General features: G+C 44.6%; 1 protein-coding gene across 1 annotated transcript in view; it reads right to left on the reverse strand.

Moving 5' to 3' along the window:
• Positions 1-717: 717 nt before the first annotated feature.
• Positions 718-23000, reverse strand: part of LOC130119985 (beta-1,4 N-acetylgalactosaminyltransferase 2-like) — a 36124-nt gene continuing 13841 nt past the window's right edge. Inside the window, exons 5-11 of the mRNA XM_056288597.1 lie at positions 21273-21339; positions 13525-13638; positions 9632-9718; positions 6733-6914; positions 6447-6590; positions 1236-1458; positions 718-1121 (exon numbers count right to left, since the gene is read on the reverse strand). Coding sequence (XP_056144572.1) covers positions 919-1121; positions 1236-1458; positions 6447-6590; positions 6733-6914; positions 9632-9718; positions 13525-13638; positions 21273-21339 — 1020 coding nt within the window. The 3' untranslated portion in view covers positions 718-918. The remainder of the gene's footprint in view (positions 1122-1235; positions 1459-6446; positions 6591-6732; positions 6915-9631; positions 9719-13524; positions 13639-21272; positions 21340-23000) is intronic.

Below are 23000 nucleotides of genomic sequence, written 5' to 3' on the forward strand. Positions count from 1 at the left end.
ATTTCCTACGTTAAATGCACTTATTGTAAGTCGCTTTTGATAAAGGCGTCGGCTAAATGACTGTAATGTCTTGTCATGTAATGTAATGAAACGTATCTGTCAATAAACGTTGTGTCTAGGTGAACTGATTCAACCTTCTTTGACTTCCCTTTAACTCTTGCTGGTACCCTTCTGTCGCAAATCACTCCTACCAATCTTCTCCACCCTGCCTGCACTCTCTTCACCCCCCCCCCCGTTACTTTGGACAGTTGACCCCAAGTATTTAAACTCATACACCTTCATCACCTCCACTCCTTGCATCCTCACCATCCCACTGTCCTCCCTCTCATTCACACATAGGTATTCTGTCTTGCTCCTACTGACTTTCATTCTTTTTCTCTCCAGTGCATACCTCCACCTCTCCAGGTTCTCCTCCACCTGCACCCTACTCTCACTACAGATCACAATGTCATCTGCAAACATCATAGTCCCCAGAGACTCCTGTCTGATGTTGTATTTTATTCTCTTAACGACACATCTTTGTCTTATTTAATTAACTTTGCTTTTTAGTTGTCTCGGTGTGCGTTAGTCTCTAGATCCATTTTTTTACATCCTGTGTTTTCTCGATCACTTGTAAAGCACATTGAATTGCATGTGATCTGTGTGAAAGGTGCTATATAAATTAAGTTCGATTGTTGACCACCAAGCTCGCTACACATCTTGGTATGCATTTGGAAATGAGTTTATTCCTTTTCAGTAATTCTCCATTTTATTTTCATCCAGAACAAAACACACAGCAGCGCCCATAAAAGCAGTAACAGAGCCTGAAGCTCACGAGAAGCAAATGGATGACATTAGGAAGAATTACTGATGAAACTACTGATATCCCCATATGAGAAGCAGTCTCACGTGGTTCTCTTTGTCTTTCTGCTGGCCATCTCATGCATATCGAATACATTTGAGGTGGTTTTTGAAGAAGTGCAGCTGCAGTTTGAGCTCCTGATCTTTGGCTGCCGGTTGTCTGAAGGAGTTGTAGCGATTGTGGTCCTTGTCTTTTCTGGACGAGGCTTTGGGCTGGTGGCCGATGGACACATGACTACAGGTGGCAACGAGCAATGAGCCCAGACCATCCATAAAAAACTCTAAAGAGAGAGAGAGAGAGAGAGAGATTAGAGAGTGAGAGATGTTGGAGGTTAGAGAGAGCAAGAGAGAGAGGGTGTGTGTGTGTGTGTGTGTGTGTGTGTGTATGTATGTACCAGAGTGTGCTACTCTCTGCAGCTTGGGATCAAATCCCACCCTCCGCACGGCGTCCGTACGAGCCAGGAAGAAGTTGACGACCCCGCTGGCCAGAGAGCATTGTGGGAAATTGGGGAGTGGGTTGAACTTGCCCTTGGACTTCCTGTCCAGACAGCCACCATCTACTCCCTCCTCATAGAGAAGAGAGAAGAAGAACTGATTTCCTGTGACGGACGCCCCCACCTCAGAGAGAGCAAGTGTGTGAGAGTGAGACAGAGAGACACAGACACAGAATTTAATTTAAAAATCTCCCTTTAACAACTTCTAATAGGTGTATAAGAATTCAATGGCAGACCAAAACGAAGAAAACAAATTTGAGAAAGAAAAAAAAAGGATTAGAATGCAACAAATAAATACAATAGTCATTCTAGTGACACTCAAAATGGGAAAAAAAGTCTCTCTCATCTCGTCATTGACAAAACTCCCCCACAGCCCATGCGAGGCTAAAAGCCTCGAGCCTCCCCACCATCTTGGGGTAGACATGCTCAACCCTGAGCCGAGTTGCCACCAGTTCTTTCAAGACCTGCACTGGATATGTGGACTCCACACCTTACATTTTATTTTTTCAGTTTAGCCCGGCAGCCAGTTCAGCCACCTATATATAGAGTACACAAAGAGACAACACATTTCTTCCTGACAGAGTATTTGGGACTAAAAGAAAACCTAAATAAAACCTACTTGACTTGAAAAATAAGTGGGGCACATAATGCGCCACAGCTTGTGACTGTTGGGAACTGAAGAATGGCGGCTAATGAAGCCGATGAGCTTGAAGAAGCTAAAGACCCAGCTGAAGAAGCTAAAGACCCAGCTGAAGAAGCTAAAGACCCAGCTCTTTCTCGAACACCTCCACATCTGATGGTATTAATAAAAAAAATAAGAATCCGCTTCTATGCACTGTCTGTTAACACCGATGTCCTATCAGACTTGTGTTGTATCAACTCTCAGATGTACGTCGCTTTGGATAAAAGCGTCTAAAAAAAGTAATGAAAAATTGACATCGTGGCTGATTTGCTTCAGATTCCATTTTCAAGATAACTAGCACGAACCTGTCCGCACCCACGGCGCACATGATGCGAGTTGCGAGCGCATCCTGCTAAGTGTCTCTCTCAGGTTGTCCATGAGTGAGTGACCACAATCTGCGATGCATAGCCCACGATGGCTTTGTGCGGTGCCGTGGGAAAAAAGAAATATCTGAAAGGGAGAGACTAAAACCTAAGCTGGAAGGGCTCACACAGCAGGCAAGAGCTTTGTGAGGCACTTTACCAAAGCCGAAGGTGATCGATTGTTTCATCAGAAAAGAATGAAGGATGAATTTTGTTTTCAAGGAACTGGTGCATTCTATGTTAACTATCTATAGTTGTGTGTTGTGTGTGAACCCAGCCACTGAGGATGCACAAGCCAGTGCATCCTTAGTGCCGGTCCCAAGCCCGGACAAATGGGGAGGGTTGCGTCAGGAAGGGCATCCGGCGTAAAATCTTTGCCAAATCAAATATGCGGATCATAAATAAGACTTACATACCGGATCGGTCGAGGCCCGGGTTACCAACGACCGCCACCGGTACTGTTAACCAGCAGGGTGTCGGTGGAAACTATGCTACTGTTGGGCGAAGGAGAAGGAGAGGGGGAAAGCATGTCCAGAGGCAGCTAGAGAAGAGGAAGGGTAGGCATGTGGAGGTGAGAGTTGGAACTTTGAATGTTGGCACTATGACTGGTAAATGGAGAGAGCTGGCTGACATGATGGAGAGAAGAAAGGTAGGCATACTGTATGTGCAAGAGACCAGGTGGAAGGGGAGTAAGGCCAGGAGTATCGGAGGTGGGTTCAAACTCTTCTACCATAGTGTGAATGGGAGGAGTAATGGGGTAGGGGTCATTCTGAAGGAAGAGTATGTCAAGAGCGTGCTGGAGGTGAAGAGAGTGTCAGACAGAGTGATGAGTATGAAGCTGGAAATTGAAGGTTTATTGCTGAATGTTATCAGTACATATGCCCCGCAAGTTGGGTGTGAGATGGATGAAAAAGAAGAATTCTGGAGTGAGTTGGACGACATGGTGGAGAGGGTACCCAAGGAGGAGAGAGTGGTGATTGGAGCGGACTTCAATGGACATGTTGGTGAAGGGAACAGAGGTGATGAGGAGGTGATGGGAAAGGTATGGAGTCAAGAAGAGAAATGTGGAAGGACAGATGGTGGTGGATTTTGTGAAAAGGATGGAAATGGCTGTGGTGAATACATATTTCAAGAAGAGGGAGGAACACAGGGTGACATACAAGAGTGGAGGAAAGTGCACACAGGTGGACTATATCTTATGTAGAAGGCGCCATCTAAAAGGGATTGGAGACTGCAAGGTGGTGACAGGGGAGAACGTAGCTAGACAGCATGGGATGGTGGTCTGTAGGATAACTTTGGAGACCAAGAAGAGGAAGCGAGTGAAGACACAGCCGAAGATCAAATGGTGGAAGTTGAAGAAGGAAGACTGTTGTGTGGAGTTCAGGCAGGAGTTAACAGGCACTGGGTGGTAGTGAAGAGTTACTAGATGGCTGGGCAACCACTGCAGAAATAGTGAGGGAGACAGCTAGGAAGGTACTTGGTATGTCATCAGGACAGAAATAGGAAGACAAGGGGACTTGGTGGTGGAATGAGGAAGTACAGCAAAGTATACAGAGGAAGAGGTTGGCAAAGAAGAAGTGAGATGAAGAGAGATGAAGAAAGTAGACAGGAGTACAAGGAGATGCAGCGTAAAGCAAAGAGAGGTGGCAAAGGCAAAGGAAAAGGCGTATGGTGAGTTGTATGACAGATTAGACACTAAGGAAGGAGAAAAAGACTTGTACCGATTGGCTAGACAGAGGGACCAAGCTGCAAAGGATGTGCAGCAAGTTAGGGCGATCAAGGATAGAGATGGAAATGTGCTGACAAGCGAGGAGAGTGTGCTAAGAAGGTGGAAGGAGTACTTTGAGGGGCTGATGAATGAAGAAAATGAGAGAGAGAGAAGGTTGGATGATGTAGGGATAGTGAATCAGGAAGTTCAGCGGATTAGCAAGGAGGAAGTGAGGGCAGCTATGAAGAGGATGAAGAGTGGAAAGGCAGTTGGTCCTGATGACATACCTGTGGAGGCATGGAGATGTTTAGGAGAGATGGCAGTGGAGTTTTTAACTAGATTGTTTAACACAATCTTGGAAAGTGAGAGGATGCTGAGGAGTGGAGAAGAAGCATACTGGTACCGATTTTCAAGAACAAGGGCGATGTGCAGAACTGTAACAACTACAGAGGTATAAAGTTGATCAGCCACAGCATGAGGATATGGGAAAGAGTAATAGAAGCTAGGTTAAGAGGGGGAGAGGTGATGATCAGCAGCAGCAGTGTGGTTTCATGCCATGAAAGAGCACCACAGATGTGATGTTTGCTTTGAGGATGTTGATTGAGAAGTATAGAGAAGGCCAGAAAGAGTTGCATTGTGTCTTTGTAGATTTAGAGAAAGCTTATGACAGAGTGCCGAAAGAGGAGGTCTGGTATTGTATGAGGAAGTCAGGAATTGCAGAGAAGTATGTAGGAGTGGTGCAGGATATGTATGAGGGCAGTGTGACAATGGTGAGGTGTGCAGTTGGAATGACAGATGGGTTCAAGGTGGAGGTGGGATTACATCAAGGATTGGCTCTGAGCCCTTTCTTGTTTGCAATGGTGATGGACAGGTTGACGGACAAGATCAGGCAGGAGTCTCCATGGACGATGATGTTTGCGGATGACATTGTGATGTGTAGTGAGAGTAGGGTGCAGGTTGAGGAGAGCCTGGAGAGGTGGAGGTATGCACTAGAGAGGTGGAGGTATGCACTGGAGAGAAGAGGAATAAAAGTCAGTAGGAGCAAGATGGAATACCTATGCGTGAATGAGAGGGAGGACAGTGGAATGGTCAGGATGCAAGGAGTAGAGGTGACGAATGTGTATGAGTTTAAATACTTTGGGTCAACTGTCCAAAGTATTGGGGAGTGCAGAAGAGAGGTGAAGAAGAGAGTGCAGGCAGGGTGGAGTGGGTGGAGAAGAGTGTCAGGAGTGATGTGTGACAGAAGGGTACCAGCAAGAGTTAAAGGGAAGGTTTACAAGATGGTAGTGAGACCAGCTATGTTGTATGGTTTGGAGACAGTGGCACTGATGAAAAGACAGGAGGCGGAGCTGGAGGTGGCAGAGATGAAGATGATAAGATTTTCACTGGGAGTGATGAAGAAGGACAGGATTAGGAACGAGTACATTAGAGGGACAGCTCAGGGTGGACGGTTTGGAGACAAAGCAAGAGAGACAAGATTAAGATGGTTTGGACATGTGTGGAGGAGAGATGCTGGGTATACTGGGAGAAGGATGCTGAATATGGAGCTGCCAGGGAAGAGGAGAAGAGGAAGGCCAAAGAGAAGGTTTATGGATGTGGTGAGGGAGGACATGCAGGTAGCTGGTGTGACAGAGGAAGATGCAGAGGACAGGAAGAGATGGAAACGGATGATCCGATGTGGCGCCCCCTAACGGGAGCAGCCGAATGTAATAGTAGTTAATGTTAATATTAACTTTTCTTACAATTTTATAGAAAATGTTCTATTCAATAAATTTTGTTTGTTCATACCACATTCTTTTCTGTACAGGTTTAGTTATCCTTAGACGGACAGATGGAGCAAACTGTTTTAAAGGAGGGAGGATTGTAGTGGGAGCACTGGGGTGTCAGGTATGACTGTGCTGCAATGGCAGATGGTTTACATAGCTCACAGATCAGGTAGGAGGGCCCTGTAGCAGAATTTTGCTCAGGGCGCCAGGGAGGTCAGGACAGGCTCATGGTTGTTTCACTGATTCATGCACCTTTACTGGTTCATACATACCATTCTCATCACTGGACTACAATCCTGACCAGATGAAACGACCTCTGCAGGGCCAACATTTACTTTATCATTATCATCCATAGTCTATCCATGGGCCATCTAATTCAGGGTCAGAGGGTGCTGAGTATATCCCAGCATGCATTACGTGAAAGGCAGGGAGACACTCTGGTCACCAGTCCATCACAGGTCCACCCACCCCCACACACAGACACCCCACACAAGTGCTAGACCATATAAAAAAGATGTTTGTTGAGATAGCCAGCCGGTGATTAGTAGCTACAACTCCAAGTTCTGATTGAAATACATGCAGTAGACATCTCACCACATCCAGCTCTGGGACTGCCTCCATCACCTCAACCAGCTTCTCAATCTTGGTTTCCTCTGTAAACAGGAAGTCATCGTCTACCCACAGTAAATACTTGGTGGTTACCTGGGAGACAGCCAGGTTCCTGCCAGCGAACCAGCCCTAAGGGAGGACAAAGCTCTCTTGACAACCATCTCCAAGTTCCCCCACCCACACACTTGGTCACATATTGATGTGTGTATGTATATCCGTCTGTGCATGCATCCATTAGTCAGTATATATTCATGTATTGGTGTGTGTGTACCTGTGCTGGAGGCATGGTGTAGTGCTTGATGTGTTCTCCAGAGATCTTCTCGACAACAAAGCTGTCGTCAGCGATGATGATCTCGATGTCGCTATAGAAACGGCGGATGCTGCTCACCAACATTTTCAACTCATCATAACGCAGGAAGGTCTTGGTGGTGATGGTCACCTGAGAGCTGATGTCTGATAGAGACAGACAGACATGTAGTTTGACTTGATTGTAGAATATTCGGACCAGCAGGAACACGTTTTTCAAGGTGCATCATGCCACTGTGTTAAATATAATGACATCATTCAAGAACATTCCTCCAACTACCGGACTGGTTTGGAAAAAACGCAACTGATCTCTTTCATTTGACATGACATGAGATAGCTTTCTGCTTGTTTTGCAAGAAATCTCAAAACTGGTTGAAATGACTGAGATTTCCTTCTGGTGGGAGAGGGACATTACACAAAAGCCTCTCAGACTCATTTGGTTCCTTTCAATACCACTTTTTATTTTCATCTTGGGAAAATGTACATAAATCATAAAACATCATTTAAGACCTTTTCTTAACCTGTAAGATCCTCTGGTTAATTTGGCTAACAGGTGTAGCGGTCTATTCCCTTGCCTACCAACACGGGGATCGCTGGTTCGAATCCCTGTGTTACCTCCGGCTTGGTTGGGCGTCGCTACAGACACAACTGGCCGTGTCTGTGGGTGGGAAGCCAGATGTGGGTATGTGTCCTGGTTGCCACACTAGTGCCTCCTCTGGTTGGTCGGGGGCGCCTGTCCGGAGGGGGAGGGGGAACTGCAGGGAATAGCGTGATCCTCCCACGCGCTATGTCCCCCTGGTGAAACTCCTCACTGTCAGGTGAAAAGAAGCGGCTGGTGACTCCACATGTATCAGAGGAGACATGTGGTAGTCTGCAGCCCTGCCTGGATTGGCAGAAGGGGTGGACCAGAGACCGGGACGACTCGGAAGAGTGGGGTAATTGGCCAAGTACAATTGGGGAGAAAAAAAGAAGTAGAAACATGTTCATGTATGGAACATGTTCATGTATTAAACATGTTCATGTATTAAACATGTTCATGCATAGAAAATGTTCATGTATTAAACATGTTCATGCATAGAACGTGTTCATGTATGGAACATGTTCATGTATTAAACATGTTCATGTATTAAACATGTTCATGCATAGAAAATGTTCATGTATTAAACATGTTCATGTATTAAACATGTTCATGCATAGAACATGTTCATGTATTAAACATGTTCATGCATAGAAAATGTTCATGTATTAAACATGTTCATGTATTAAACATGTTCATGCATAGAACATGTTCATGTATTAAACATGTTCATGCATAGAAAATGTTCATGTATTAAACATGTTCATGCATAGAACGTGTTCATGTATGGAACGTGTTCATGTATTAAACATGTTCATGCATAGAACATGTTCATGTATGGAACGTGTTCATGTATGGAACATGTTCATGTATGGAACGTGTTCATGTATGGAACATGTTCATGTATGGAACATGTTCATGTATTAAACATGTTCATGTATGGAACATGTTCATGTATGGAACATGTTCATGTATGGAACCTGTTCATGTATGGAACATGTTCATGTATGGAACATGTTCATGTATTAAACATGTTCATGCATAGAACATGTTCATGTATGGAACGTGTTCATGTATGGAACGTGTTCATGTATGGAACATGTTCATGCATGGAACATGTTCATGTATGGAACGTGTTCATGTATGGAACGTGTTCATGTATGGAACATGTTCATGTATTAAACATGTTCATGCATAGAAAATGTTCATGTATTAAACATGTTCATGTATTAAACATGTTCATGCATAGAAAATGTTCATGTATTAAACATGTTCATGTATTAAAATGTTCATGTATGTAACATGTTCATGTATTAAACATGTTCATGTATGGAACATGTTCATGTATGGAACATGTTCATGTATGGAACATGTTTATCAGTCCTCATGGACATATCATGTGTGTTGGTGAGACATTTTGAATGTAAAGTAAACAGAGTGTGTTTAAAAGGAAAACTACATTGGGGATCTTTAATGTGTGAATGAAACAGAACGGGTGGGTGGGATTTAGCGAGGGGAGAGGAGCTGATTTGACTGAAAGCCAATCACAGCCAGGCATTTTTAGAAGGATTTGGATATCGATGTGCTATTTGTTAACTTCTGTTTGGCAGAAGACCACACGTCCTTTCTCAATCTCACTTCCATTAACTTACTGAAACATCTTTGCTAGTGTACGCCCACAAGTACTGGGTCAGGAACTGATCCGGGTGCGTTACTACAAAGTTATTTTATTTGTCAGGAAGTGAAAAACGTGAAGGAGGTGGTTGCCGGGTGCTGCACTGCGGCTGCTCCCAGTGTGTTTACAGAGGATGGCTGAAATGCAGGGATTGAATTTCATCACATTTCTACACATGGGCTAAGTATTCTCTTCTTAACATTACTTTTATGAACACAAAAATAAAACTAAATATATTTGGGTGTATTTCTATAACAAAAATGTAAATGCAGGTAAATAGACCTTTAAGGATTTTATTAGTGACTCTGGGGGGCGCCAGAGAGCATGTCTTTGATCCCGTGGACCAAAAGTTGGAAAACTCCAAGGCCAAAAAAAAAAAACCTAAACGAGCAAAAGTGCTGAGTTTATTGTAATTGAAGTTGCTTGGTGGCACATTGATCTGCCGAATTCACTGACGAAGCGACGGACTGGATGGATGGATGGATGGTGGAAGAAAGGATGAGTGGATCATAATGGTTTGGAATAAAAGTGGTGAGTGATGAAATGTTTATCAGGTAACTAGAATTACTGAAGCAAAGCGAGTGCTGACACAGTGGAAACAGACGGCCTTACTTTTTCCAAGGTCGTAGAGGAGCGGAGGTGAGGGCTGCTGGATGACGATGGGGAAGACGGCCTCGTGACCCTCAAACAGGAAGTGAGCTAAAAACAAGAAGAGACGTCATTAAAACCTCTGCCTGGAGGTTTACAATAAAGAGACCAGAGTGTCCCGTGTTTTGTCAGCAACTCAGACACCTACAGGAGGCCATCTTCACTGTGTCCATTCCAGCCCCTTGCTGCTACACTTTACAGAGCATATCCAGCACAGTCCCAGTTTCTTTATAGACTCACGTCAGACTGGAAAACTAAAACGTTGACACACAGCCTTGGCCATTTTTTTCAATCACAACATTTAAGGATTTCCTTCAAAAATGCTACACCCACGTTTTGGAATAACTCTTCCTGAAATGTAGTTGATACTTGTTACAGCATGTGCTAAGTAATCTGTGGCTCGCCCAGTGGCAGTCTGCATCACAGACTGATGGGGAGTGTTGACATTTGGAAAGCCGTTCTTCATGTGAACATAAGCGGTACACAAGAGGTATGTAGGGACGCTGTAGGAGACTGGAGTAATTGGTCTGTACAGACCATCTGTTGAGAAGGTGGTACGGTGGTTCAGTGGTCAGCACTGTTGCCTCACAGCAAGAAGATCCTGGGTTTGAACCCCAGGCCATCCCAGGACCTTTCTGTGTGGAGTTTGCATGTTCTCCCGTGTCTGTGTGGGTTTCTTCCGGGTGCTCTGGTTTCCTCCCACCATCAAATACATGCGCTTAAGGTTAATACCCCTGCCTGTGCCCCTGAGCCAGGCAATGGAAAGAAGAACTGCAGTTGATCCCCAGGTCCTGCGCAATGGAAAATGTCATCAAGATGGTACTGCGGACGGTAGCCTCAGTTCTTTGCTCTCTTGTACTTTTTCTGTCTTTTTGTTTTGTTTTGTTAGTTTTCCAGCGGCCACTCACTGGACACACACAGCAGCAAAGAACGTTACGCCCCCAACTGTCCACTGGACAAACTGAACACACTTTTCTTTTTACCGACTTTAACTGAACGTTTTAATGAAAGTCTTGCCGAGCTTTTGGCTGATGCAGCTCTGTGTGGACTCTGACGAAGACGCTGAAGGGGTAAGTGAGCTGGAGCGCTCATTAAACTGCAATTTAGAACCGCACTCTCGTCAGTCCACCTGGCGAACGTCTGCTCTCTGGCCAAAAACATGGACGAACTGCGACTCCTAAACAGAAAAACTCAGACTTTTCCAGATCTGCCGCCGTGTCTCACTGAAACCTGGCATATCACGGACAGTACACTTCATCTGCCGCAGTTCCAACTCCTCCAGGCGGACTGTGATACGGAGCTATCGGGGAAAAAAAAAATGGGGTGGAGGCATATGCTTCAACCTAAATGAAGATTGGTGTACGGATGATGAAGAAATCCCGCAGCCCTTACTTAGAGACCTTCTTCACTGACTGTAAACCATTCTATTCATGAAGGGAATCGTCATCACGTATCCTGGTTGGTGTCTATATCCAGACACTAAAATCTGCAAAGCCTGTGGTTAAAACTGTGAGGAAATGGCCCAATGAGTCAAAACTGGAGCTCCAGGCCTGCCTCGACTGCACTGACTGGAGTGTTTTTGAGGCTGCATCTACAGACCAGGATGAACTTACTGACACTGTGACATCTTACATCAGCTTCTGTAAGGACATGTGTGTGCCCACCAAAACTTTCTGTACCTTCAACAACAGTAAGCCCTGGTTCACAGCTAAACTCAGGCAGCTTCATCAAGCCAAAGAGGAAGCCTACAGGAGTGGAGATAGGATCTAGTATAACAAAGCCAGGAATACACTCGCAAAGGAGATCGGCATAGGAAAAAGGTGCTGCTCTAAACAAGCTGATAAACAGTTTTTCTGCCAGTCTGGAGAGGTTTGAAAGACATTACCAACTACAGGAGACCATCCCTCCACACTGCAAGAACCATCAACTGGCTGACCATCTAAATGGGTTTGACTGCAGGTTTGAAAAGCAAACTTTCATACCGCCTCCTCCTCTCCAGCCGCAATACACAACCAACTGCACCCCTTGCTAGCCACTCTCCCCTCCCCACTGAACCCCCACCCACACTCAGGAACTGTGTTGAGGAGTGCACAGCTTTTCCAGAGACAGAAGACCAGAAAGGCACTGGGCCTGGATGGTGTGTCACCCTCCTGGTCTTAAAGTCTGGTCTGGCCAACTGGCCCCCATTTTCACATTGATATTCAACAGATCACTGGAGCTGTGTGAAGTCCCCTCCTGCTTCAAGAACTCCACTATCATCCTGGTCCCCAAGAAACCCCGTATCACAAGATTAAATGTCTCTAGGCTCGTTGTCCTCAAGTGTGTGGTCATGAAATCTTTTGACAGACAGGTGTTAACCCACCTGAAGGAAATCACAGGCCCCCTGTTTGACCCCCTGCAGTTTGCCTACTGAGCAAACAGGTCAGTGGATGATGCAGTCAACATGGGATTGCACTACATCTTCTAACACCTCGACTCCCCAGTGACACACACAAGGATCCTGTTTGTGGACTTCAGCTCAGCGTTCAACACCATCATCCCAGATATCCCCCAATCCAAACTCACCTGGCTCACTGGACCAGCCCTCATCTGCCAGTGGATTACAAACTTCCTGACAGACAGGAGGCAGCCGGTGAGGCTGGGGAAAATCACATCCAGCACCCGGACAATCAGCACTGGCGCCACCCAAGAATGTGTGCTCTCCCCCTACTCTTCTCCATCTATACAAATGACTCCACCTCAGGAGACCCGTCTGTTAAATTCCTGCAGTGTGCGGACGACACAACCATCCATTGGCCTAATCCAGGATGGTGACAAGTCTGCATATAGACAGGAGGTTGATCAGCTGGCCCTCTGGTGTGGCCATAACAATCTGGAGCTGAACATGCTCAAAAGTGTGGCGATGACAGTGGACTTCAGGAGGAGTCCCCCCAACACTGCCCCCCTCACCATACTCAACAGCTTGGTGTCTGTGGTGAAAACCTACATATTTCTGGGTTCCGCAATCTCCCAGGACCTAAGGTGGGCACCCAACATAGACATACTCATCAAAAAGGCCCACTAGAGGATGTACTTTCTCCACCAGCTCAAGTTCAACCTGCCTCAGGAACTACTGATTCAGTTCTACAATGAAATAATCCAGTCTGTCCTCTTCACATCCATCCCTGTCTGGTTTGGATCAGCCACCAGACAGGACAAGGACAGATTACAACGGACAGTTAGGTCTGCAAAGAAAATCATTGGTGCCAACCTGCCCTCCATTCAGGACTTATACACCTCCAGACTCAGGAAACAGACAGGCAACATCACTGCAGACCCATCACCCCCTGGTCACAACTGGTTCCAACTCCTCCCCTCTGGTAGGCACTACACAGCACTGTACCTCAAAACAACCAGATATAAAAAGTTTCTTTCCGTGGGCTGTTATTCAAATGAACACTTAACACTGTCAAATAAATCCATCCATGTTGTATATACTGTACTGTACATGTTGTATATACTGTACTGTACATTGTACGTATACTGGTACACTCTGGCATGTACATCTACCTCAGGCATGTATGCAAGTAACCTGCTAACGTATTTCAGCATCTCTGATATATTTTCTGCACCAATACAGTTTATCACCCCTTATTTCACCTGTAAAAGTCAATCCTTGTGTATCTATGTGAAGATTGTTGTGTTGTAGTGTTGTTACTCTACGTTAAATACACAGAGAGCCACAAAACCAGAGTCAAATTCCATGTAGTGCAAACCTACATGGCCTAAAAACACGATTCTGATTCTGAATCATGTTTATTATTCTTATTGTCTTTATTCTGATTCTGAAGACAGGAAGCTAAACAGAGGTGCTTTACCCAGGTCTCCGGTGTGGATGTGGTAGATGGTGCTGGTATAAGTGACTTTATCGAGCAGGTTATTAAGGTCCACCAGACTCATGGACTCCATGACAAGTCCACTCTCACCATTACCTGTTATAAATAAACAGAAGATACAAAATCAACTGTTACAAATAACCAGAAGATACAAATCAACTGTTATAAATAACCAGAAGATACAAACCAACTGTTATAAATAACCTGAAGATACAAAATCACCTGTTTCATATAACCAGAAGATACAAAATCACCTGTTTCAAATAACCAGAAGATACAAATCAACTGTTATAAATAACGAGAAGATACAAATCACCTGTTATGTATAACCAGAAGATACAAAATCAACTGTTATAAATAACCAGGGTCTGCGGTGGTGTAGCGGTCTAAGCATCGGCTTTGTGTTGATGCAGTTGCCCACTGGGGGTCAGGGTTCGCGTCCCAGTCTTGTCAGATCTGACTATGGCTGGACTCGATAAAGCAGCAATAACTGGCAACGCTGTCTTCGGGAGGGGGCGGAGTCGACTTGTGTTCGTCACATGAATGCGTCTCCGAGTGTGTCGGAAAAAGCAGTGGTTTGGCCTGGAGTCGCCTTGTCACGGAAGTGGGGAGGCGTCTCCTTTGAGACTGCCGGCCGGAGAGCTGCAGTTGGTGAACGCATGCAGTACGAGGGTGGGTGTTTGAACTAAAATAGGGATCGACTGGCCACTAAATTGGGAGAAAAAAGGGAAAATTCAGAAATAAATTTATAACCCCCCCCCCCCCCAAAAAAACAAATAACCAGAAGATACAAAATCACCTGTTATAAATAACCAGAAGATACAAAATCAACTGTTATAAATAACCACACGATACAAAATCAACTGTTACAAATAACCAGAAGATACATAACCAACTGTTATAGTCAAGTCAAGTCAAGTTTATTTATATAGCACATTTAAAACAACCACAGTTAAACCAAAGTGCTGCACAAGCTTAAAATACAATATTAAATAAGTGACACATATGAATATCAAAATATATTGTAGCGAATTCGGGGGACAGCCCGGGAGACCAATGCCATAGCCGGGATGCAAACCCGTGTCTCCCACTCCGCAAGCGACAACGTTAACCAGTTGACTAAAGGGTCCGACCCGTTAGTCAAGGGCCAACGTGTCTACTTATCCATGCACGTTACACTACCCCTCTCCTTCGGGAAGTGCGTCCCCGCGCTTCAGCATATCAGCTCCCTCACGCCTCTGGGCGCACGTGCTTCCGATGAACTTACGGTCTCACCATCCCACTTCTGACACCAATGTAGCGAATTCAGGGGGCAGCCTGGGAACCGCCACAGCCGGGACGTGAACCCGTGTCTCCCACTCCGCAAGCGACAACGTTAACCAGTCGACTAAAGGGTCAGACCCGTTAGTCAAGGACCAACGTGTCTACTTATCCATGCACGTTACAATATGTAAAGAAGATATAATAAAATAAAGAATATAAAACGTAAACAATAAAACACAAGAGTAAAAGTATATTTTCACAATAAAACCACGGTGTCAAGCTCAACTTGAATTGAATGCCAGCGAGAAGAGATAGGTCTTTAACCAAGATTTAAAAGTCTCTAGGGTCTGAGCAGATCTTATGTGTACTGGTAGATTGTTCCAGAGATCAGGGGCAGCCACTGCAAAGGCTCTGTCGCCCCTAATCTTAAGCCTGGATCTCGGAATATTGGAAGAGCATCTGGTTTGCTGACCTGAGTGCTCTGACTGGTGTATGATGATGTATTAGCTCAGATAAATAAGATGGTGCCAGCCCATTTAAAGACTTGAAAACAAGTAATAAAATCTTAAACTGGATCCCAAAACAGACAGGAAGCCAATGAAAGGAGGCCAGTACAGGCGTTATGTGATCACGTAGCTTCTTTCCTGTCAGAAGGCGAGCAGCTGCATTTTGTACAAGCTGCAGATGACGAAGCGACGACTGAGCTATGCCAACATACAATGAGTTACAATAATCCAAACGAGAGGTAATAAATGCATGAATTACCCTTTCAAGTTCATTTGGAGGGAGATAGGCATTTACTTTTCCCAGAAGTCGTAATTGAAAAAAACTTGTTTTGACTACTGAGCTTATTTGTTTATCAAAGTTAAAAGAGCTGTCAAACATCACAGCAAGATTCCTAACAGAAGAGTGACTGTAGGAAGCTAAAGGGCCAGGAGCGCTATCATAACCATCCAGAAGATCAGGTTGTCCATATACAATAATTTCAGTCTTATTTTGATTTAGTTTCATGAAATTTAACTCCATCCATGTTTTGACATCCTTTAAACAACTCAGCAAAGCCTGTATAGAATCTCTGCTGTTTGTTTTTATAGGCAGATAGATTTGCAAATCATCAGCAAAACAATGAAAAGACATATTATGTTTTTTAAAAATGGACCCCAAGGGCAGCATATACAATGAGAAGAGAATGGGACCCACAATGGAGCCTTGGGGGAACCCACAGTTAAGTGGGGCAGCAGCTGAAGAGAATTGGTCTATATGGACAGAAAAAGTTTCTATTTGACAGATAACACTTGAACCATTCTAGGGCAATACCTTTAATGCCTACACATAGCTCAAGACGTGATAAAAGAATACTATGGTCAAACGTGTCGAGGGCAGAAGTCAGGTCCAAAAGCACCAGAACAGCAGAGTTCCCAGAGTCCGCAGTTAAAAGAAGATCATTAAAAAATCTTAAAAGGGCTGTTTCAGTGCTGTGACGTGATTTGAAACAAAACTGGAACTTTTCACAAATGCCATTAATTTCTAGGTGCATTTGTAATTGTACATAAACTGCTTTCTCTAAGATTTTGAAAGAAAAGGCAGCTTAGAAATTGGCCTAAAATTAGAAAGAACAGAGGGATCAAGATTGCCCTTTTTGATGAGGGGCTGTACTACAGCATGTTTGAAAGCAACTAGAACACAGCCTGAGAGAGGAGAGGTGTTTATCAAATTTACAATGCAAGACCCAACAGTGGTAAAAACATCCTTTAACAGTCTGGGTGGAAAACTGTCAAGGGGGCAATGTGAAGGCCTCAAATGGTTAACTACCTCAGATATAAAGGAGAGGGACATGGGCTCAAACTGCTCTAAGACAGCTGGGCACATAGAATAAACAGCAGGATCTGAGGCCGAAGAAGACGGTGAGGCCCTAATAGCAGAGATCTTATCTGTAAAAACTTTAAGAAATTCTTCAGAGAGCGTGGGTGTTGGCACAATGCAAGGAGAATCAAATGGATTTATAAGAGAGTTAATAGTATTAAAAAGAACCTGAGGCCTATGACAATTGTTGGACACAAGGTTTGATAGAAACTGTGTTTTTGCAGATTATAAATAACCAGAAGATACAAAATCACCTGTTATGCATAACCAGATGATATAAAAATCACCTGTTATGTATAACCAGAAGATACAAAATCATCTGTTATGTATAACCAGATGATATAAAATCAACTGTTATAAATAACCAGAAGATACAAAATCAACTGTTACAAATAACCAGAGGATACAAAATCAACTGTTATAAATAACCAGATGATACAAAATCACCTGTTATACATAACCAGAAGATACAAAATCACCTGTTATAAATAACCAGAAGATACAAAATCACCTGTTATAAATAACCAGATGATACAACATCACCTGTTATTTAGAACCAGATGATATAAAATTAGCTGGTATTTAGAACCAGAAACAAGGAACCCCAGTGCCTCCTCCACCATTGTTTTTATGTGATAGTGGTGTCTGTACACCAGCCATTAGGAAGCAGCATCAACATGTCAAGCCAACGCCTGACACGCTATAGAGACAGGACATGGACATGTTTAAATACCAATGACTTCATGTCCATTCTGTTGACCTTTCATTTAAATGTGCCAGTAAAGCTGTTGAGCACTTTAATCTGCACAACATCTGAAAAACCTAGCTAAGAAAACCTCTTGTTGTCTGAAGCTCACTGGCAATTCTTTTTCTAAATTCAGTTTGAAGCCCGTGATTAAAAAAAGAGATTGACCTTCTTCGAGACAAACTATTCAGAAGGAATTAATGAACTGGCTGAATTTTGGTTAAAACCAATTAGAAAAGAAGTTACTTTAGTTTGTGCCCTCGCTCTGAGACAAGGGAACATCTGATGCCAGAGATGAAGAACCGGTTAGAAGAGCTTTGTCTTCTGGTTTTCATAAAGTGACTAGTAAATACAATATGACCAGTACATGTCATGATATGACTGGTACACAATGATTATTAAATCAAATCAAATCAAATTTATTTGTATAGCCCAATATCACAAATTACAAATTTGCCTCAGTGGGTTTAACAGCAACACAACATCCTGTCCTTAGACCCTCTCATCGGATAAGGAACAACTCCCTAAAAAAAAAACCCTTTAAAAGGGAGGAAAAACTAGGAAGAAACCTCAGGGAGAGCAGCAGAGGAGGGATCTCTCTCCCAAGACGGACAGCGTGCAATGGATGTTGTGTTTACGCAATTTACATAATAGAACATTGAAAGAGGATAACAGAATTATAATGGACAAAACATTTATGAAGAACATGATGCACAGGATGCCAAGCAGTGTCCACATGTCAACGGAGCAGTCCAGGACCCAAGCCACGCGACCAGCATCATCATGTAAAAAAAAGAAAACTTATGTGAGGAGAGGAAGAGCAGACAGCATCCAAATGGCGACCACCATCACCACGGAGACCTGGGAGGAGAACCGACTGCACATGCACACAAGAGAGACTCACATGACACCATTCACACAGAAAAAGAGAAAGGAGAAGATGTCATTCAGAGAGAGAGAAAAGAGAGAAGAGAACAGTTTGCAATAGTCATTAGCCATAATCTATACTCGATAATCTCGTCGGATAATCTCGTCGGCAGATTATTACACGTCATGTGACTGGTACACAATGATTATTACATGTCATGTGACTGGAAAATAACTCAGGCCTTCCCAAAACACACTCCTCTAAGTCCTCAACACATCATGCAGTGATCACAGCAGATATCTGCTGTCTTCACATCTCAACGTTTGTCTCATCTATTTGATTCCGTTTTGTTCACACTGCTGACCAAAAATATGGCAGCAACACACACACACACACACACACACACACACACACACACACACACACACACACACACACACAATCTTTTAACCTTAATTTTTCTGGAGAAAGTTTAACACCTCCACCAGGCTCTTCATCAGCCCTGTTCTGCTTCATGTTCCCCTCACCTGCACCTTTCCACCTGCACCTTCCCACCTGGAACCTTCCCACCTGCACCTTCCCACCTGGAACCTTCCCACCTGCAAGCTTCCCACCTGCACCTTCCCACCTGGAACCTTCCCACCTGCACCTTCCCACCTGGAACCTTCCCACCTGCACCTTCCCACCTGGAACCTTCCCACCTGCAAGCTTCCCACCAGCACCTTCCCACCTGGAACCTTCCCACCTGCACCTTCCCACCTGGAACCTTCCCACCAGCAAGCTTCCCACCTGGAACCTTCCCACCAGCAAGCTTCCCACCTGCACCTTCCCACCTGGAACCTTCCCACCTGCACCTTCCCACCTGGAACCTTCCCACCAGCACCTTCCCACCTGGAACCTTCCCACCAGCAAGCTTCCCACCTGGAACCTTCCCACCTGCACCTTCCCAGTACACATACACAGTTTGCAGACCAGTGTACCAGGGCTGCCCATAAGGTGGAGGGGGGGGGGGGGGTCTTTCTGAAAGCTAGGGGGCCCATGGCATTAATCATGTTCATCCTAAATATAAGCAATGATAATGGCAATACTTACCACTGAGTGTGAACTGACTAAAAAGATGTACTTTCCTCCTCAGCGACGAATAAAGTGTTCTGATTCTGAGTCTGGTTCTTTAAAGACATTATAAAGGACTAAGGGCCCAGTCAGAAAAAAGATGGCTGTCTAAGAGGCATGAAGCCATAAGGTAAAAAACTGCATTTTCTAGTAAGAACTGTGTGGCGCAGGTGTAGCTGATCTTTGTTGACCTTGATGTGATTACTTGTGTCAAAGAGTTCTTTTATGGTGTGTGTGTGTGTCTGTGTTTTTGCGTGTGCAGCCCCCATAACTGAGTAATTTTCTCTGTTTATGTGTTTAGTAGGAGAGAAAGAGCAGGCACATGCGTTGATACGAGTAAAGCAGATTTTGTGTGTGTGTGTGTGTGGGGGGGGGGCTTTTCAGGGCTCAGCCATTTCTGTGGGTAGGCCTGAGTGTACCCAGTATACCTCCCTTCAGCTCTCTCTGAATCTGAGCTAGCAGCGGCTGTTCCTCAATGATGAGAAGTTTAACCTGGACTATAGGCAAGGAACCAATTAATAATAATAATAATAATTACATTCATATAGCGCTTTGTGTTGAATACAGGGAATTAATACTCAACCAAGAAGATAAATGAGTAGCATAGTTCATCTTTCATGTATCTCAAAATGTATCTTTAAGCCAACTGGGTAGATTGTAGGCTAAATTAGCATGAAATATATTGTGACCAATCAGAGGCTTCCCCTTATTTACATAAAAATCAGTTACAGAAAAAGGATACAGAACAAAGGGGAATGAAATTCGAGAACTCACCAGTGTTAGATTTAGAAATAGTTTTTTTTTGTTATTTCTCTTACATTGGTTAAGCCATTCACTGTTCACAGCAAAATTAAGGGAGTGAACAGTGACATCTAGTGGTTAAAGTCCAAACTGTCCAAGAGGATTAAGGGCATTCAGGTAGCGTAGCGGTCTATTCTATTGCCTACCAACACAGTGATCGTTGGTTCGAATCCCTGTGTTACCTCCAGCTTGGTCGGGCGTCCCTACAGACACAATTGGCCGTGTCTGCGGGTGGGAAGCTGGATGTGGGTATGTGTCCTGGTCACTGCAATAGCGCCTCCTCTGGTCGTTTGGGACGCCTGTTCAGGGGGGAGGGGGAACTGGGGGGAATAGCGTGATCCTCCCACATGCTACATCCCCCTGGTGAAACTCCTCATTGTCAGGTGAAAAGAAGCGGCTGGTGACTCCACATGTATCGGAGGAGGCATGTGGTAGTCTGCAGCCCTCCCTGGATCAGCAGAGGGGGTGGAGCAGCGACCGGGGCGGCTCGGAAGAGTGGGGTAATTGGCTGGATAAAATTGGGGAGAAAGGGGGCGGGGTTAACAGCATATCAGCTGTTATATTTAAAATCTTCTTACGGTTTTTTTTTTAGATAAGTGTGTTTTGTGGAGTTAAACGAGGCTCGTCTCCTCTCTGAGCTCCTCTGTTCTGATTGGCTGCTGTCTAAATGAATGAGGCCAGTCTTCTGTTCTAACATGACATAACATGGCATCAGAAATGAATATCTGTTCACGAGTCTCTCAAGAAAGCCTAGTCAGAAAACACATCTGGACACATCTGGACATAAACCTTTAGTGTCGGGTCGCTGAAACTAAAGCAAGCATGCCTTTGCCAGCTCTCCTCTGAAGTGCTGTATATTTTCAAATAAACTTGTGTTTTTATGTGAATTCTCTGCATTATGACCAGCAGGTTGCTACAGAATCCAGGGGGCAGAATATATACAGCTAGGACACAAGAATATACACTTGAAGCTAGAACACAAGAATATACACTTCAAGCTAGGACACAAGAACAGGAAATTTAAGGAGAAATTCAGATTGGATTTGAAGAGTTAAACACTGTTTCTCTGAACCTCACCTTCGACCTTCACCCCTTCAGCTGCGTCCTGTGTGCTCAGCACGCCATGCGACACTTTCAGGAACACCTGGACAGCAGATACAAGCAGCAGGGTGAGCACGAGATCACAGTTTGAACAAGACCACTTCCCACCTTCACCTTTTTTTTTGGGGGGGGGGGGTTCCCCCCTTTTCTCCCCAATTGCACCCGGCCAATTACCCCACTCTTCCGAACCATACTGGTTGCTACTGCACCCCCTCTGCTGATCCAGGGAGGGCTGCAGACTACCACATGCCTCCTCCGATACATGTGGAGTCACCAGCTGCTTCTTTCCACCTGAAGGGAGGAGTTTTGCCAGGGGGACGTAGCCCATGGGAGGATCATGCTATTCCCCCCCAAGTCCCACCCCCCCCCCCAAATAGGTGCCCCGACCGACCAGAGGAGGCGCTAGTACAGCAACCAGGACACATACCCATATCTGGCTTTCCACTCGCAGACACGGCCGATTGTGTCTGTAGGGACGCCCGACCAAGCTGGAGGCAACACGGGGATTCGAACCGGCGATCCCCAACTTGGTAGGCAATGGAATAGACTGCCACGCCACCCAGATGCCACCACAATTTGAACTAGTGACCACTTCCCACCCTCATCTTTAACACCTCAAATCATTTCCCAGTGTCCACCTGATGCACCGCCACCTTCTGATCTTTAGTCTTGTCATGGTTTTTAAGATCAGTTTTCATCATCATCATCATGTTAGCGTAAGGAAAAGCAAGGTTTAAACATCTGCATGCTTGATGGAAACCAGAGTTTGCAGCTAGTGACAATCGTTTTAACGAATAAAACAGATCAAAATTTCTAATGTACAGACTGAAACACAGTAAAGCCACATTAAGAGACACTCTGATGTTAACAGTGAATCAAACGACTCTTTGTAATGTAAAAGGAGGGTCTGCACTGTCAATCACACTGGCAATCGACATATTAGTCGACAGTCTTCCTGAACCAGAGACAGGATGTCTTCATGGTCAGCTTGTTAAGCCGAACTGGTTTGGAAAAGAGAGGAGAAGAAGGGAGCTCTTTTCCAGACCAGGAAGCATCTTAACATAGAAATATGTCACATTAGCAGGTTCCAAGGCTAACGTGTTCCTGTTGACTCGTCTGTGGACACTGATAAGATGAAAAAACGGATGGTGAACACTATTTGTTCCATTTGGGCCAACGTAGACGAGGAAGGGAGGTGAGGAGCGACTAGCTGAGTGGTCTCTGAAACGCTACCACACGACATCTAGTGGTTGGAAATCCCTTAATGCAGGTTTAACAAAAACCAGACGTTTCTCCCATTGGTAAAAGACACCTGGTTGACATTCTACAAAAAACATACGTTTGGGGGCCCAAGAAACATATGAATCCTCCTGTCCCCATTTAATTTATAACTTTACATCTTGCTTTGTTTTATTCTCATTTCATCTTCCTCTGTCACACCAGCCACCTGCATGTCCTCTCTCACCACATCCATAAACCTCCTCTTTGGCCTTCCTCTTCTCCTCTTTCCTGGCAGCTCCATATTCAGCATTCTTCTCCCAATATACCCAGCATCTCTCCTCCACACAGGTCCAAACCATCTCAATCTTGTCTCTCTTGCTTTGTCTCCAAACTGTCCAACCTGGGCTGTCCCTCTAATATACTTGTTCCTAATCCTGTCCTTCTTCATCACTCCCAATGAAGATCTTATCTTCAACTCTGCCA

This window comes from Lampris incognitus, chromosome 10 (assembly GCF_029633865.1).
Source record: "Lampris incognitus isolate fLamInc1 chromosome 10, fLamInc1.hap2, whole genome shotgun sequence".
Lineage (NCBI taxonomy): Eukaryota > Metazoa > Chordata > Actinopteri > Lampriformes > Lampridae > Lampris > Lampris incognitus.